The sequence below is a fragment of the Passer montanus genome, unplaced genomic scaffold, assembly GCF_014805655.1.
Source record: "Passer montanus isolate IOZ18808 unplaced genomic scaffold, ASM1480565v1 scaffold28, whole genome shotgun sequence".
Classification (NCBI taxonomy): Eukaryota; Metazoa; Chordata; class Aves; order Passeriformes; family Passeridae; genus Passer; species Passer montanus.
In genome coordinates, this window is record NW_024367483.1 from 3,117,279 (window position 1) to 3,131,454 (window position 14,176).

Here is a 14,176-nt window from a genome sequence, read left to right on the forward strand (position 1 = left end):
GAGCATCTGGTTTTCTGTGTTTCTGAGGAAGTTTGCATGCCCTGATTAGAGAGAAACCATGAAATGTGACCACCCTGTGTCTCTTTCCAGGCTCCACGCTGCAGTCTGTCATCTGCTCCAATGATGCCCTCTTCTACTTTGTGTTCTTCTACCCCTTCCCCATCTTTGGCATCTTGATCATCACCATCCTCCTGGTGCGGTTCAAGAGCCGAAACTCCAGCAAGAACTCGGAGGGCAAGAATGGGGTTCCCTTGCTGTGGATCAAAGAGCCTCACCTCAACTACTCTCCCACTTGCCTAGAGCCACCAGTCCTCAGCATCCACCCAGGAACCATGGACTAAAGAGGCAGAAGCACCTGTAGGGACGCACAGAGGGAGAGAAGTAGAGATATACCGGGAACCCTGAGGAACACAGTGGGGTTTGTTGTTCTTGTTTCATTTGTTTCAGTGTCTGTGCTCCAACACAGTGGCTGAGCTCTGCCCAGCCAGCAGGAGCAGGAAGGTCCAAGGCTTCTTCCAGCACCTGTGGGAACATACCCCCTCACCCCAATGGACAGAGGCACTTGCTGTACATAGCAGATGTTCCTCTTGGACTAATTTGACTCACATCAGTTGCTGTCTTTTGGGCTGTTGCTTTTTTATCGTTTATTTTTTGGTCACTCAAAGAACTGTAGACTTACCCTGCCCTCCACACAGTGTGGAGTTCCCAGGGGGTATTTGGTCCTAGATGATCTCTTTGGAAGTAAACATATATGTTTTCCAAAACAGACTGTTTTTCCTTCTCGGACCCAGTGCCACAGTGAAGAAGATCTTTTCCCAAGGTGCACTGAGCTAGCTCCTCCCTCTTCCAAAACAGACAAAGCCAGGTTTGTCCCCAGAGGGGTTAACTGGGCTGTCTGTCCAGAGGTCCATTTCAAAGACTGGCTGTAGCCTCAGCATCTTCTTGCCTCCAACTTACTCGTTTTCTCAGGAGGGAGCAATTCACCTTTTGGGAGTGTTCCCAGGTCTTGGAGAGACTGAATATTGAGCGTGCTTGCGGTCAGGATGAAAGCAATTTAGTTTGTCTCATGGAACTGAAGGGGGGAAAGGAAGGACACCTGAAAGCCCTGACTATGTTGTAGCAAAGAGGGTCCTTGTACAGTCTCACCAGAGTTATGCTCCTCCCTAGTGTCCATGGTGCCCCCTCTGATGAGGCAGATCTCCTCTGTGCCCCAGTCATTTAGGAATGGGAGGCTTAATCCAGTCTCTGAAGGCTTCAACATGACCAAAGTAAAGACTCCAGGAAGGAGGAAAGGAGAAGCTCCACGGGTCAGGTTCACAGTCCCTGGATGGTTCAGCCAAGGAGCCCAGTAGCAAACATGCCACGTAGTGGGGACGTGCAGTTAACCACCATGTGTCATGAGTTTTCCTGTGGCTGCACTGCTCCCCAGTGTGAGCCTGGACAAAGCAAGGGGCCTGCAGCACATCAGCACCCTGGGGACTTCCCTGTCCCCTTGGCCAAGAGAAATCTTCCCCCTGCGTGTATGTGCGTCTGCCGTTTGTTTCTGAGACTTTAGGAAGAGAATTCATTTCTCCATAAGCTCCCCCTCCTGGCAAAGTCACCTGCTCTTGTAAGAGTCACTGTGGCAGGAAATGCTGTTCTTTCTGTGAAAGATATGGCTCTTGTGAACCAAACCACGGCTCTCGCCACGTGGGGCACCTGACCTCCTGCACCCCCTAATGCCAAGAACCCCTGCCCTGTCCTGTGGAGGAAACCGCCTCCTCCCCCGTAAGCGTTATGTCTGGCGGAAGAAAATGTTTGCCAAAAATGGCCTTTTGTTGTCTTCCTTGATGTCTTCCTGGCAAATCCGGCCATTTCTTTTTTTGCAGCATGGCTGAAGCCAACTGGGGGCAGATGGGCGCAGCCACAAGACCCCCCCTGCCTCACGTGTGAGAGGTGCCATACCCACAGCTGTTGTCCTCTCCGGAGGGTCAGACTGCCCTTTGGAGGCAGAGGGGACCTCAGCAGATGCTCTGTAGCACTAAGTCAGTTAGACCCTGATGCCTTGACGTTTCAGAGGTGGTGAAGCTTCAGGGAGGAGATCTGCACCATGAAGCCTCGCTCCTATCTGGGAGAGGACCCACGTGGCTGCAGATCATTCCGTGCTAAGGCGTTTGAAGCTGGCCACCCCTGCACCTCCACCAGAACAGCACTGGTTTCTTCTTCTGCTGGGAAGCCCCAGTTTCACTCGTCCCTCTGTGAAGTCTGCCTCCTCGAGAAGTAACTGCTTACTGGCCCCAGCATTTGCATACAATCACATTCCTGTATCTGTATGTATCGCACACCCGCACACTTGTCTTCCCTTTCTGGCTAAGACGTCTGCAAAGAGAGGAGTGGGATGAGAAGTGAATGGAAATGAAGAGTTGAGGTGCAAACAGCTGCAGCTGCAAGCCAGTGGGTATTGTTTCCTAACTGTACTATCTCCTGTATGTACTGCTCCCAGGCAGGAACCACGACTCACTTCAGCTTTAAGGAAGAAGAGAGAATGAAGTCAGCGGGAGCCGTTCTTTCCCGGGAGAGCTCTGCTCCGCGCCTGAGCCACGCTCCTCCTCGCCATCCTGTCTGCCCCAGAGCAGGGCTCTCCTGGAGGCCTGCCACAGAGCCCAGGCTTTCCTGGGAAGTGGCTCCCGAGTGGTCCCTGAATGTACCTTGCTGGTGACATTTCTCCATTGCTCTGGCAGTGTGTTGCCCAGTGTCAAACTTCTCTCAGTTTTTATAAGGCAGCCTCTTCCTGTAATGAGTTTTAACACAAAGCTTTTCAAACCACTCTCTCTGCAGTAACTTTCTGTAACGAACCCAAGAAGAAGGAGAGAGACCCTATCCATGCATGATGTGGAAAAAATGTTTGGGATTTTTAAAAAAAGGAAAAAGTGAAAAAAAAAACAACAAAAACTTTGTACTATGTTGCACTAAAACATGTTTTATACAACACACCCGAGAGCTGTAGTAAACTGTGTTGAAATTGTGAATCCTATTGCTGCTGGTTTTTGTCAGATCTGGGCTTTTATTATTGCCTTTATGTGCACTCACAGCATAAAGGTGTGTTGAGGCCCTCCTCTTGGGAACCCTCTCCCTCTGCCCCTACTCCTTGATGCAATAACTTCTCTCCCTACCACTGGTAGCACATCTCTCTCTTGCAGCTGGAGCTTGCAGACACCTGGCACCTCTGATTTTATACCCCATCCAACCTTCACCCCTTGCCATAATAGAATAGAACATTTAACAGAGGCCTGTCAGGACTTTTATTGAACGGAACACACTGGTTTTGAAATTGTTCTGAAAACAGTAAAAGTACTTTGCTGTGTCATTGTTTGGATTTGAAGAAAAACCTTATTTTAATAGAATTATGCATAGCAAGTGTTAAGTAAATTACTTTTAGTAACCTGGATGAAAGCAGAATATAGCTCACTACAGAAGCTGATGTACAATACAACCTGTTAATTCTCCTTACCCACTTTTGCCTTAAGTAAGGATTTGGTCAGGACTCTTGAATTCTCCCATATTCACTGAAATAGGGAAGTAGCATGATGCATTCCTACCTGTATTGCAGAAGTGGTGTGGAATTGGGTAAAATGCGCTGCTCACACAGCTTTAAGGTCGGGTTTGGGGTTTTTTTCCACATTTATTTGAAACAAAAAACATCTTCTGATAAAATAATTTTGTAAGAAAGCCCTGTTGTCCCCAGACACAATGGGCTGCTGGTGCTCCCTGCTCCCCTTGTAGGGGGAGGATGCTGGTTTGGGGGGTTTGAGTGGGGTTTGCTGCCTGTCCTGCTGCTGCAGCAGGACCAGCAGAGCTGCTGTGGGTGCTCCTGCTCCTCTTGAGGACCAGACGATGTGCAGCCACCCTGCAGCACAGGAGGGATGTCTTGGGGGACCAGTGTGTGTTCCCATCAAACCACTAGCCCCAAACTAGCACCCACGTGGCCTCCCCACTGAAGCCAGCACACAGAGAAAAGGCAGGTCTGGCTCTGCCTTACATTATCGAGATTTAATCCAAGTGAGAGAGCACGGGACAGCTGCTGGGTAAGTGTGCCTGCAGGGTGCCCTGCCATCTCCTGCCTAGATAATGCTGTACAAATCCTTGGCTACCTTCTCCAGCCGATCCTTGTACTCCAGGTGGGCGTAGAGGGAGGGGGGAACCCCCTTGAAGGCGTGAATGACGCCCCACCAGCTGGCAGCAATGGCAGCCGTGGAGTCGCTGTCCCCGCCGTGGAAGAAGGCGCGGTGAGCCAGCTCCGTCCAGGAGTCCCCCGCGCCCAGCAGGGCGTCGTAGGCGATCATGGGCGCGTCGTGCCCGCTGCTGCCGCCCCAGCCGCTGTAGCTCAGGGAGGTGTAGAACGAGTCTCTCTCTTCCACGCCGTACTTGGGCGGGAATTTGGGCGATGAGACCCCGTCCGAGATGCCTCTCTCCTCCAGGTATTTTTTCCACTTCTCTTCGAAGTAATACCTGCCAAACAGGATGGGATGGAGTGGCTGTAAGTTGTCCCAGCACACAGCTGAGCCCCACACAGGCACCAGCCACATCAAGAGCCCGGAGCGAGGGTTCAGCAAAATGGCAGGCAGCCCCCGTTTGTCAAAACTAGGGAGGTGATTTACAGTAAAAGGCACAAGTTCCCATCAAACCACTAGCCCCAAACTAGCACCCACGTGGCCTCCCCACTGAAGCCAGCACACAGAGAAAAGGCAGGTCTGGCTCTGCCTTACATTATCGAGATTTAATCCAAGTGAGAGAGCACGGGACAGCTGCTGGGTAAGTGTGCCTGCAGGGTGCCCTGCCATCTCCTGCCTAGATAATGCTGTACAAATCCTTGGCTACCTTCTCCAGCCGATCCTTGTACTCCAGGTGGGCGTAGAGGGAGGGGGGAACCCCCTTGAAGGCGTGAATGACGCCCCACCAGCTGGCAGCAATGGCAGCCGTGGAGTCGCTGTCCCCGCCGTGGAAGAAGGCGCGGTGAGCCAGCTCCGTCCAGGAGTCCCCCGCGCCCAGCAGGGCGTCGTAGGCGATCATGGGCGCGTCGTGCCCGCTGCTGCCGCCCCAGCCGCTGTAGCTCAGGGAGGTGTAGAACGAGTCTCTCTCTTCCACGCCGTACTTGGGCGGGAATTTGGGCGATGAGACCCCGTCTGAGATGCCTCTCTCCTCCAGGTATTTTTTCCACTTCTCTTCGAAGTAATACCTGCCAAACAGGATGGGATGGAGTGGCTGTAAGTTGTCCCAGCACACAGCTGAGCCCCACACAGGCACCAGCCACATCAAGAGCCCGGAGCGAGGGTTCAGCAAAATGGCAGGCAGCCCCCGTTTGTCAAAACTAGGGAGGTGATTTACAGTAAAAGGCACAAGGACATGTTTCAGTGAGTTAGATTTCCCCTCCCTCCAGTCACATGGGAAAAGGCAGCCCAGCACCTGCAGGATTCAAAGGCTCAGAGTGAGAACTGAGTCATCCTCTCAAATTCAGAGCAGCTCTTACCTCTGTGTGTGCCCCTGCACACAGAGGTGCAGTGAATATGCAGTCAGATTTGGTTATAACTTTCAAACTGAGCTCAGCCCTAAGCTTGATGCTGGTTCCCCAGCCCTGCTTGCCATCTTTCGTAAGATCACAGTTGCATGAGATGACAAAGTCTACCTACTTCATACTGGATCCAAAAAATGGTCACAAGTACCTGACCCAAACACAGCCTGCCTTTTTTTTTTTTCCCCAAGTTAAGGTACTCTGAATTGATTTGATCCTGTGCCAGGTGTGTGCTGCCCTAGGAGTTTGCCATGATGTGATTACTGAAACTTAAGTATGAGCAGAGCTCACCTTGTCATACAAGGGCTTTACAAAACAGCAGTGCAGGGAGTGCAGCTCACCATTGCTCCATGTTCTCCTTCACGAAGAAGCCGGACTCCTGCACGTAGGCTTTTGCCCGTGGCAGCACCTCCATCAGCCCCTTTCCCCAGGCCACGGGGGGCACGCTGTTCACTGCGTAAGCCGTGAAGAGGGCTGAGGCCAGGGCCCCCAGGTAGCCGGTGGGGTGGTGGTGGGTCATGCGGCCGCTCTCGACGCTGACTTTGACCAGGCTGTCCAGCTGGGCGGGCTGGTAGAAGCGCAGCCCGATGCACATGGCGCGCATGGCGGCCCCGCAGCCTCCCGCCCGCGGGCTGAACGGGATCCGCCAGCCGTTCGGCTGCCCCGGGCTCAGCTTCACGGTGCTTTCCAGAGTCATGCCACCTGGAGACAGGAGCCGCAGAGCCCAGGAGAAGGAAGAAACAGAAACATCAGCAGGAGGTAGCTTGGGAACAAGGGGAGGACAGGCAGGGCACTGGGGAAGAAAGCATCGCTCTGTATAAGGGATTTGAACTTCCTTTAAAACTGTAAGTTGTCTGCTCACATACATATCCTGCCTTAAACTGCTGCATCCTTCTCAGCAGACCTGGTAATTTTTGTTTATGAAAACAATTAAAAGGTCTAGAGGGTAGGAAACACTTCACTGCTCATTTACTGGCATGGTTTATATTTACATTTTGTGTTATCAAAAACCCATATATACTAATAGATAAATACACATATACCGAGATATCTCTCTTTCGGTAAACAGAAAGGTTTGTAGATTTCTGGCACAAGACCAGTCTAGGTAACTGCTTTTTCACAGGACTTCTAAAGGCAGAAACCCCACAAACTCCTCATTTGCCTAATAGAAAATGTACCGATAGAAAATGTTTTCCAGCTCTCCCTTGCTGCAGTTCAAGTTTGTCAGAAAGCCTTGAGTGTAGCACCTGTCTCACCTCAACACAGTCTGCATAAGTGGCTTTACTGTACTCCTCTTCCATAAGCTGAAGAGCAGCTGTACTAGGTGAGACCAAAGGTTTGTCCAGCTCACTAGTTCCTCTCCAAACACTGCCACTAAAGGGTAACTACAAAAAGACTACAAGAAATGAGGCAAGCCCACCTCCATCTCTTTCATATCTCTGCTATTTACTTCTTAAAGACATTACTCTGCTTCTTCCAGTGCTACTTCTTCAGAGTTAACACTTGTTAGTCCAACACATTCACAGGACAAAGAAAACACACCCAAATTTCAGAGCCCAGCCAGCTTCCTCAGCCAAGACAGTGAAATGTTTTGAGAGCTAAGCCCAAATGCTTGTGTGTAAAGAAGAAACAGGTTTAGAACATTGAATTATCTATCTTTGATTCTCTTTTACCTTGCTTTTTTTCTCCTAGTCTTCTGGCCCAATTGTGCATACTTCTTTTCCAGCAGGAAGGTAAATCAAGGCAGGTTTCAAGCAGCATCATTTAAGTTTTAATATGCTGGACAGTGGCAAAGGTGGACTCAACAGACTAACCCCAGTGTAACCCAGACTAACCCCCAGACTAACCTCTCTCAGACACACAGGGTAACAGCAGCAGCTGGCTGTTATCAGACCCCAAAACTAGACTGTTGCTCCTACACTTTGTTTCCTCACTGGGACAGGTAGCTGATGAACTTGCAGGTGCTATTACTTTGGAAGTCAAATAGAACAGAGTAGCAAGGAAGAAGCCTGGTCAAGCAAATTCACCTCACTTTGGTCACAGGTAGCTGATGAACTTGCAGGTGCTGTTACTTTGGAAGTCAAACTTAAATAGAACAGAGTAGCAAGGAAGGAGCCTGGTCAAGCAAATTCACCTCACTTTGGTGTTAGTCAGTCACCATGATCTGTGACCTTGCTCATCACAGCCAGGTACTGCACTGAGTCCCCTGCAGAGCTCTTGGCTTCTGCACTTCCATGTACACGTTTGGCAGTAGGGTTTGGTTTATGGCAGCCTGTTTTACCTGCATTTACATTACCCTTGTAACCGAAATATCTCCAAATCCAAGTACAGCTTTAAGACTGGCTTCTGGACATATGCTAAAAATAACTAACGCTGTCAGGAATAATGTCATGTGCTGGGCCAAGTGTCTTTAGCTCTACTGGGACCCGTCACAACCAGCCTCTAACTGAAGTGTCTGAGTTTGCTTTTAGGATGTCTCAGTGTGGGAACATGTCCAGGCCTCTAAATTTCATGTGGTTTACTAATTCAGTGCTGGCTGCCATGTATCAAAATTGTTAAGAGGGATAGCAGCATAATTTCCAACTTCACGATGACTAACAGAAAATTGAGGCATTTTTTCCAAAAATCTCACCATACCAAGCATTGTACCCAATGACCTGTAACAGGACATTAAAATGAACCTGTCAAACAAAGCCAGTTTTTTTAAAAAAGCTGTGCCAACTACTCTATTTGTATATTCTGGTAAAAGAGAACTTCTTCCAGGAAAGCAAGGGGGAAGGGAGGGAGCACAGAGACTAAGGTACCTTAAAATCAAAATCTGCATAACAAAAGCAAAGATTACTCTTGCTGAAACTTCGAGAAAAAACATTTGTTCAGGACCTGTCTGGGCAGGCTGAGACCACACACCTCAGTGCTTGATAAAAAGTGACATTCTTGCACTAATTGTAGCTAAAATTAAAAGGAAGATGACAAGGCTTTAAATAGAAAGAAAGACTGGTTATTTTGCAATACAATTTGCTTGCAGCTTTAAGACTGTGCATATTATTTTAGGAAATGACTACTGATAACTTGCAAGTGGAAAAAATCGTGTAAAACAAACCATTGTATGACAGCTAAGACTTACAATTTATGAAGTATTACAAGTAGTATCCCTCACACTTTTAAACAGTTAAATATTAAAACATTGGAAAGCCGATTTAGGAAGACTGAGGTAGAATCACAGCAGGTCTTTTTTTAAAAAAATACCTTATGGTATTTTTTAAATTAAGCAGGTTTAAAAAAAAAACTGCTGTAGAGAGTTTTTGAATTAGCAAATTGTTTTGGAAATCCTTTACATCCAGGTTAGGAATCCTTTGTACTAGCAACAGGAAATTAAAAGTAACCTAAGCATGGTACTGGTCTAAGGAAAGAAGAAATACAAGGAAAAAGTAGTGTGTGAATGAGGGCAACCTGAGAAAGTTTCAATTTTTCATTCCACTTACCTAGACTCTTTAGAGAACAGTTGTTTGGGGTTGATCAGTACATTAAAAAAGGTGAGTTAAACAACCACACAGTGGTAAATAATTCCAAAGGGAGAGGACTAGGACCAAAAGACAATTTTGAAGCAGAAGGTTTCCTGAAGAAGTGCTTTAGTTGTACCATGAGAAAAAGAAGTATGTCTGTGCTTGTGTTGCTTAATTCATTGGCTTTGTGATCTGCAAGGAACAATGAATTTGGGGCTGTGGCACATCACAAATAGCAACAGCAGATGTAGGGATTGCCTTGTCGTTGAATTACTACCCCCAGAGTTCTCTCCCGGGGCTGTGTCCCTGAGGGACCCTGCTGTGGCTGTCCTGTGACTCAGAACGTTGTGGGAATCCCTTTGTTACTGCAGCTTTGGGTTTTCAGGTCTGGCATGCCTTGTGTGAGCCATCAATGTGACTTTCCCCCACTGTTCTAAGGAAATCTCTTCTGTGTTGGGCAAAAGTTCCAACAGCAACTTTCCATTCTCAGCCTTCAAGGCTGCAGTTCCCTGGTGAGTACTTAGGCCAGAAGAGCACCTCCCTGGGTTATGATCTCAGTTAAAATCCATTTATTCTGAACTGCCAAAAGAAGCTATTGGCATGCAGCTTTTATCATTAGGACTTATCAATATGGCATGGAGAATCCAGACAGCTTTTCAGGGTATGGATTAGGTATTCCCTTCAGTGGGAATTAAACTGCTAAGGGTCAGGATTTAAACTCTCAGAGCTGAATGCCTTTCCTGTACCTGCAGAAGAAGCAATTCTGATGGCAAAATTTTTAATTGTCTTTGGACACACTAAACACTGTGTGTTTCTTTTTTTACCTAATCTGATCTTTCTTTGTCACTCCTCTTAATGTCCATAGCAAGTTTGCTTTCAAATTCATCACTTGCAGGAAAAGGAACTTCTTTTGGGCATACTGCAGTTTAATCACAGAAGGAATGCAGCAGGTGTCCTTTTATCCTTAGATATTATTTACTAACATTTATATTTTAAGTTCTTTTCATCTTAGGTTTCAGTCACCAAGGTTAGAGAGTGAAAATCCTTCCAGGTGCTGTCTCACTGGCAGCTGTGGTTAGTCCATCTTGGCTGGGGAATCTAAACTACACTGCTTCACCAAAACTGCCGTGAATCTCTTGGCAGTCTGATCTGCCAACTTCAGCTCTCCTGACAGGCATCATTACCTCTTCCTAAATATTTTATTAATTAGGCCGCTCCAGCAACTGGGAATATGGGTATTAAAAGAAGACTGATAATTTAGTTCTTTACACAAGGACAGGAGCCCTCTGTGGAAAGGTAAGCAGAATAAATTTTCCTGTTCAGGTTTCCAGCCTATTTTATTTTGGAAATGCACAGCTCTCATACACTATGCTCAGTGGCAAGATGTGGCCTTTCCCATGTTTAATGTCAAGACAGAACACTCTACATACTCTGGCCCCTCCAAATAAGCACATCTAAGCATACATACAATTTCAATGTACAAACTTTGCACAGGACTGCTGAATTTGAGTGTTTCCTGGATACTTCATGCCTCCTGTGCTGGTCAAATTAGAGGCCCAGCCTAAGCAGCTCCAATTTAAATGTAAGCCAAGCATCCACAAGAGCCTGGGCCATGAGCACAGAGCCAGATGGAATTCTTGGGGAAGAGCTGGGTCAGGAGGGCTGGGTGAACGAGGAACTACAGGGATATGTTGTACATGTCCTGGCTACTGTTGCCTGTCAAGGTGCCCTTCCTGAATACCGCCAGGGCCACTGCTTGTGACACAAACTCAGCACCACTGTGTCTATGCAGAGAGAAGAGAGATGATGGAAGTACAGGGTTCAGCAAAGATTGGCCTGACTGTCCTGGTGCAGAAAGCAGGCATGCAGAGCTAGCCACAAGCAGGCTTTGGGTTTAATAAGTGTAATTATTCCAAGCAAGGATTCAAGGATCTTTATACCTTTAAATATATTCTACATGTAACTTGTTGTGTTTATGATGAGAAGTTCTCTATTAATTCTCTGTTGAAATGTGTTGCTTTAACACAGCATCTCAGGGTGTGCATTACAGTAGCTGAGTGTGATTTTTTTATCCACTGAATGTAGGAATCCCAAGTTCAAAAGCCATCACCCTTCCCAAGCTGAGGCTGGGCCTCAAACACACCCGTAAGAATGTTTTGTAAGTGTGAACAAAACATAATCTTTTTCATCTAGTTCAGAGAAGCCCAAACCACTTCAGCTTGCCTTATTCTGTTCTCTTTAGCTCATCCTGAAACAGGTACTGAGTGTGGAACACTTTTCCTTTACAGGAAATACAGTTAACACTCTAAACAGCCAAAAGCAGAGCCAGGGCCAGCCCCAGCACCAAGCTGCAGGAGAGACATGAGCGACAGCACAGCTCCACCCAGACAGCAGGATGGAGGAGTTACCTGGAGCTCTGCCCTCCATGTCATTCATGCACTCCTTGTAGTTCCTTGCAAGCAGGGTGTAGAGATGTGGTAAACTTGGGTTTTTCCCGGCCGCTACCAGGGCTTCGGCCGTGGCCAAGTGCATCACTGTGTCATCGCTGACTCTCCAGCCCTGGAGGCTGATGTTGCCCAGTCCCCCCATGTCTGCCAGCTCCTTGTGGATGACTGGGCCACTCTTCTGGAACTCCCATCTCCCGTTGTAATATGCCACCGTGTCACCAACTGCACTCAGCACCATGGATGCCACGTAGTTTTCCACCCCCTTAGGACACATTTTTTGTCCCACAGCTACTTCAGTGTACAAGACACTATGAGAAACAAAAAAAGAGAAGGAGAATGAGAATTAATTCTTTCCCAGTTCAGCATGGGTTTGTCCTGCTGAGCTCCAGCAGGCTGGATACCCTGCCTGCCACACGAGTCTCACTCAGAGGATGTGTTTCTTCACAGCACATGGACCCTGTGCACCTACGATGGGTAAGTGTGTGGCAGCTCCTGGGCAGCCCCGCCCTGGGCCAGGGGCACCTGGAGGTGTCCTGCTGGGATGCTGGCAGGATAACGCTGCATAGCTCAAAGACCAAACACCAAGGGCAGGACTGCTGAACCATGTGCAGGGTGACCACAGCCATGTTCTCCACCTTTCTGAGTGCATGAGCAAGCTCACATCGGCACCCAGCGGCTTTTGTACCCTGGGCTAAGGCGAGGCTGACCCTCAGGGGTACAAAAGAAAGGGGTAAGGGGTAAGGTTTGGCTGACAGCTCTGGCAGGGCCAGGCAATGGCAGCGACACCTGTCCCTGCTCCTCGGGCAGGCTGCACAGCGGGTGCTCCACAGGCAGCGCCCCCAGCCCGCGGGTTCCTCAGCCGTGAAACACCAACCACGCCCTCCCCCAGACACCCTCCGCAGCTCGGGCCTCGCTTCTCCTTTTCGCCGGCGAGAAGCAGAAGCGGCGAAAGCCGGCGGCCCCGCCTCAGCCGGGCCCCGGGCCGCTCCCGAGCCGCGGGTACTCACACAGCGAGCCCCCCGACCGCCGCCAGCCCGGCCAGCATGGCCACCGCCTCCAGCAGCCTCCGAGCAGCCCACGGCAACCCGCCCCGGCCCGAGGGGCGCGGCTCGGCCTCCGCAGCGCTGGGCGCGGCCTGTTTCAGCCGGCCGGGGCCGCTCCCCTCGGCCCGGCCCTCCGCGGCCTCCCGGGGCGGTGACAGCGGGCTCGGCTCCTCCTCGGCAGCCCCGCCGGGCCGGGCCGGGCAGCCCCCCGGGCCGTCCCTGGCAGCCCCGCCGGGCCGGGCCGGGCAGACCCCCGGGCCCTCCTCGACAGCCCCGGCGGCCGCGGGCTCGGTCCGGCGCAGGCGGAGGGGCTGGCTGGCTTCCATTTTCGGGGCCGCCCTCAGGAGCGCCGGGCCGAGCCCTCGGACTCGAAAGTGGAACAGGAGCAATGAAACGAATTGTTTCTTTTTTTAAAAAAAAGCGTTTCCCGTGGACGAGCAGCCCCTCCCTCCTCCTGGCTGAGCAGACACTCCCTGATAGTGGCTGGGTCCCACTCTGTGCCTGCGCTGGGGACAGGTTTTGGAGGGCTTGCCTCACCTTTGGGTTATGTTTTCCCTCCTTGCTGCAGCCTGAGCAGAGCCTGCAGGAATCCTCCAGCCTCCTTTGCCAGCAATCTTTGTCCCTGTGCCTGTGCCTGCCCCCTTAGAGAATCATAGAATTGCTGCTGAAACTCCAGGGAAAACAGGAACTCTCTTAACATCTTTTCAGTGTTAGACAATCACAGCGTTACTTTATTTTGGCCAGGATGTGGAAATTATCCACGCATGTCCGGGTTGCGCAGTGAAAATCATTCCACTATACATGGTTCTTTACTAGGCTTTTCACCTCTTTATACATAAAAAAACCTCCAAAGACATTCATATTCATTGGTCCTAAATTACACAATTCTTAGTATTCAGTCTCCTGTTGGTTATTGATCCCTTCGCCTTTGATGCTGATTAGGTCCTCATTCTTTAGTTCTCTTATCGATCTTTTCCCAGACCATGTGTTTCTGACCCCACCCAGTGTAATATTCATTAATGTTCATTTACCTCCTATGTATCTTCTGGCAACTCCCAATGTGTAGACGTTGAACTCATCAGACCTCACCCAACCTCTTTGAACAGAATCTTCTAAAGAGAAACTTCAATTCCCCTCCTCCTGGGCAAAGACGAACAAACCTAAAGTTACATAAAAAGCTTTTAAAGTTGCATCATTTCCAACAGAATCGTCAGGGTTGGAAGAGACCTTCAAGATCACCAAGTCCAACCATCCCCCCAGCACAACACTTTAACCCCTTAACCACAAAACCATCATCCAGCGCCACGTCCAGACACCTCTTGAACACCACCAGGATGGTGACTCCACCTCCCCCCTGGGCAACCTATTCTGTCCATCCTAACAGGGAAAAACCCTTTCTAATACCTAGTCTGAACCTCCCCTGTCCCAGATTAAAGCTGTTTCCTGCAGGGATGATAGAAGAGACTGTAGAAGAGGTAGTTGTAGTCACCCCGATCCTCTTCTTCCCTAGACAACCTTCTTCAGTATTTGGGGGCAATGCTCTCCCCACTACCCCAGCTTCCTGGTGACCCCAACCCCTTCCAAACCAGGGCTGGTCTCGGGATTTTCTCTGCTTGAGATGATCCCAAGGTGTGT

The 14,176-nt window shown here is 49.5% G+C and overlaps 2 protein-coding genes across 6 annotated transcripts in view; one reads left to right on the forward strand and one right to left on the reverse strand.

Moving 5' to 3' along the window:
* The window catches only part of IGSF3 (immunoglobulin superfamily member 3), a 115,703-nt gene extending 112,058 nt beyond the window's left edge, over positions 1-3,645 (forward strand). Inside the window, exon 11 of the mRNA XM_039713157.1 lies at positions 91-3,645. Coding sequence (XP_039569091.1) covers positions 91-341 — 251 coding nt within the window. The 3' untranslated portion in view covers positions 342-3,645. The remainder of the gene's footprint in view (positions 1-90) is intronic.
* Positions 3,268-13,183, reverse strand: ADPRH (ADP-ribosylarginine hydrolase). 5 transcript variants are annotated; one of them, XM_039713153.1, is made up of 5 exons: positions 12,791-12,882; positions 12,506-12,745; positions 11,460-11,806; positions 5,890-6,250; positions 4,828-5,215 (listed from the first exon to the last, which is right to left on the reverse strand). In XM_039713153.1, exons 1-5 carry the CDS (start codon positions 12,865-12,867, stop codon positions 4,828-4,830), a joined length of 1,413 nt encoding a protein of 470 aa, XP_039569087.1. In that variant the 5' UTR covers positions 12,868-12,882. The 5 variants fall into 5 exon arrangements, with proteins under 5 accessions (XP_039569086.1, XP_039569089.1, XP_039569085.1 ...); XM_039713154.1 differs by having other exon boundaries at positions 12,506-12,741; positions 12,787-12,882; XM_039713152.1 differs by lacking the exon at positions 4,828-5,215 and adding an exon at positions 3,268-4,488 and having other exon boundaries at positions 12,506-12,903.
* Positions 13,184-14,176: the final 993 nt, after the last annotated feature.

Excerpts from the sequence above, each read along its gene's own strand:
- ADPRH (XM_039713152.1), bottom strand. The coding sequence starts at position 12,867 with ATGGAAGCCAGCCAGCCCCTCCGCCTGCGCCGGACCGAGCCCGCGGCC. Across the intron at positions 6,251-11,459 it reads CATGGAGGGCAGAGCTCCAG|GTGGCATGACTCTGGAAAGC; the intron begins GTAACTCCTCCA and ends TCCTGTCTCCAG. Across the intron at positions 4,489-5,889 it reads AAGGAGAACATGGAGCAATG|GTATTACTTCGAAGAGAAGT; the intron begins GTGAGCTGCACT and ends CCTGTTTGGCAG.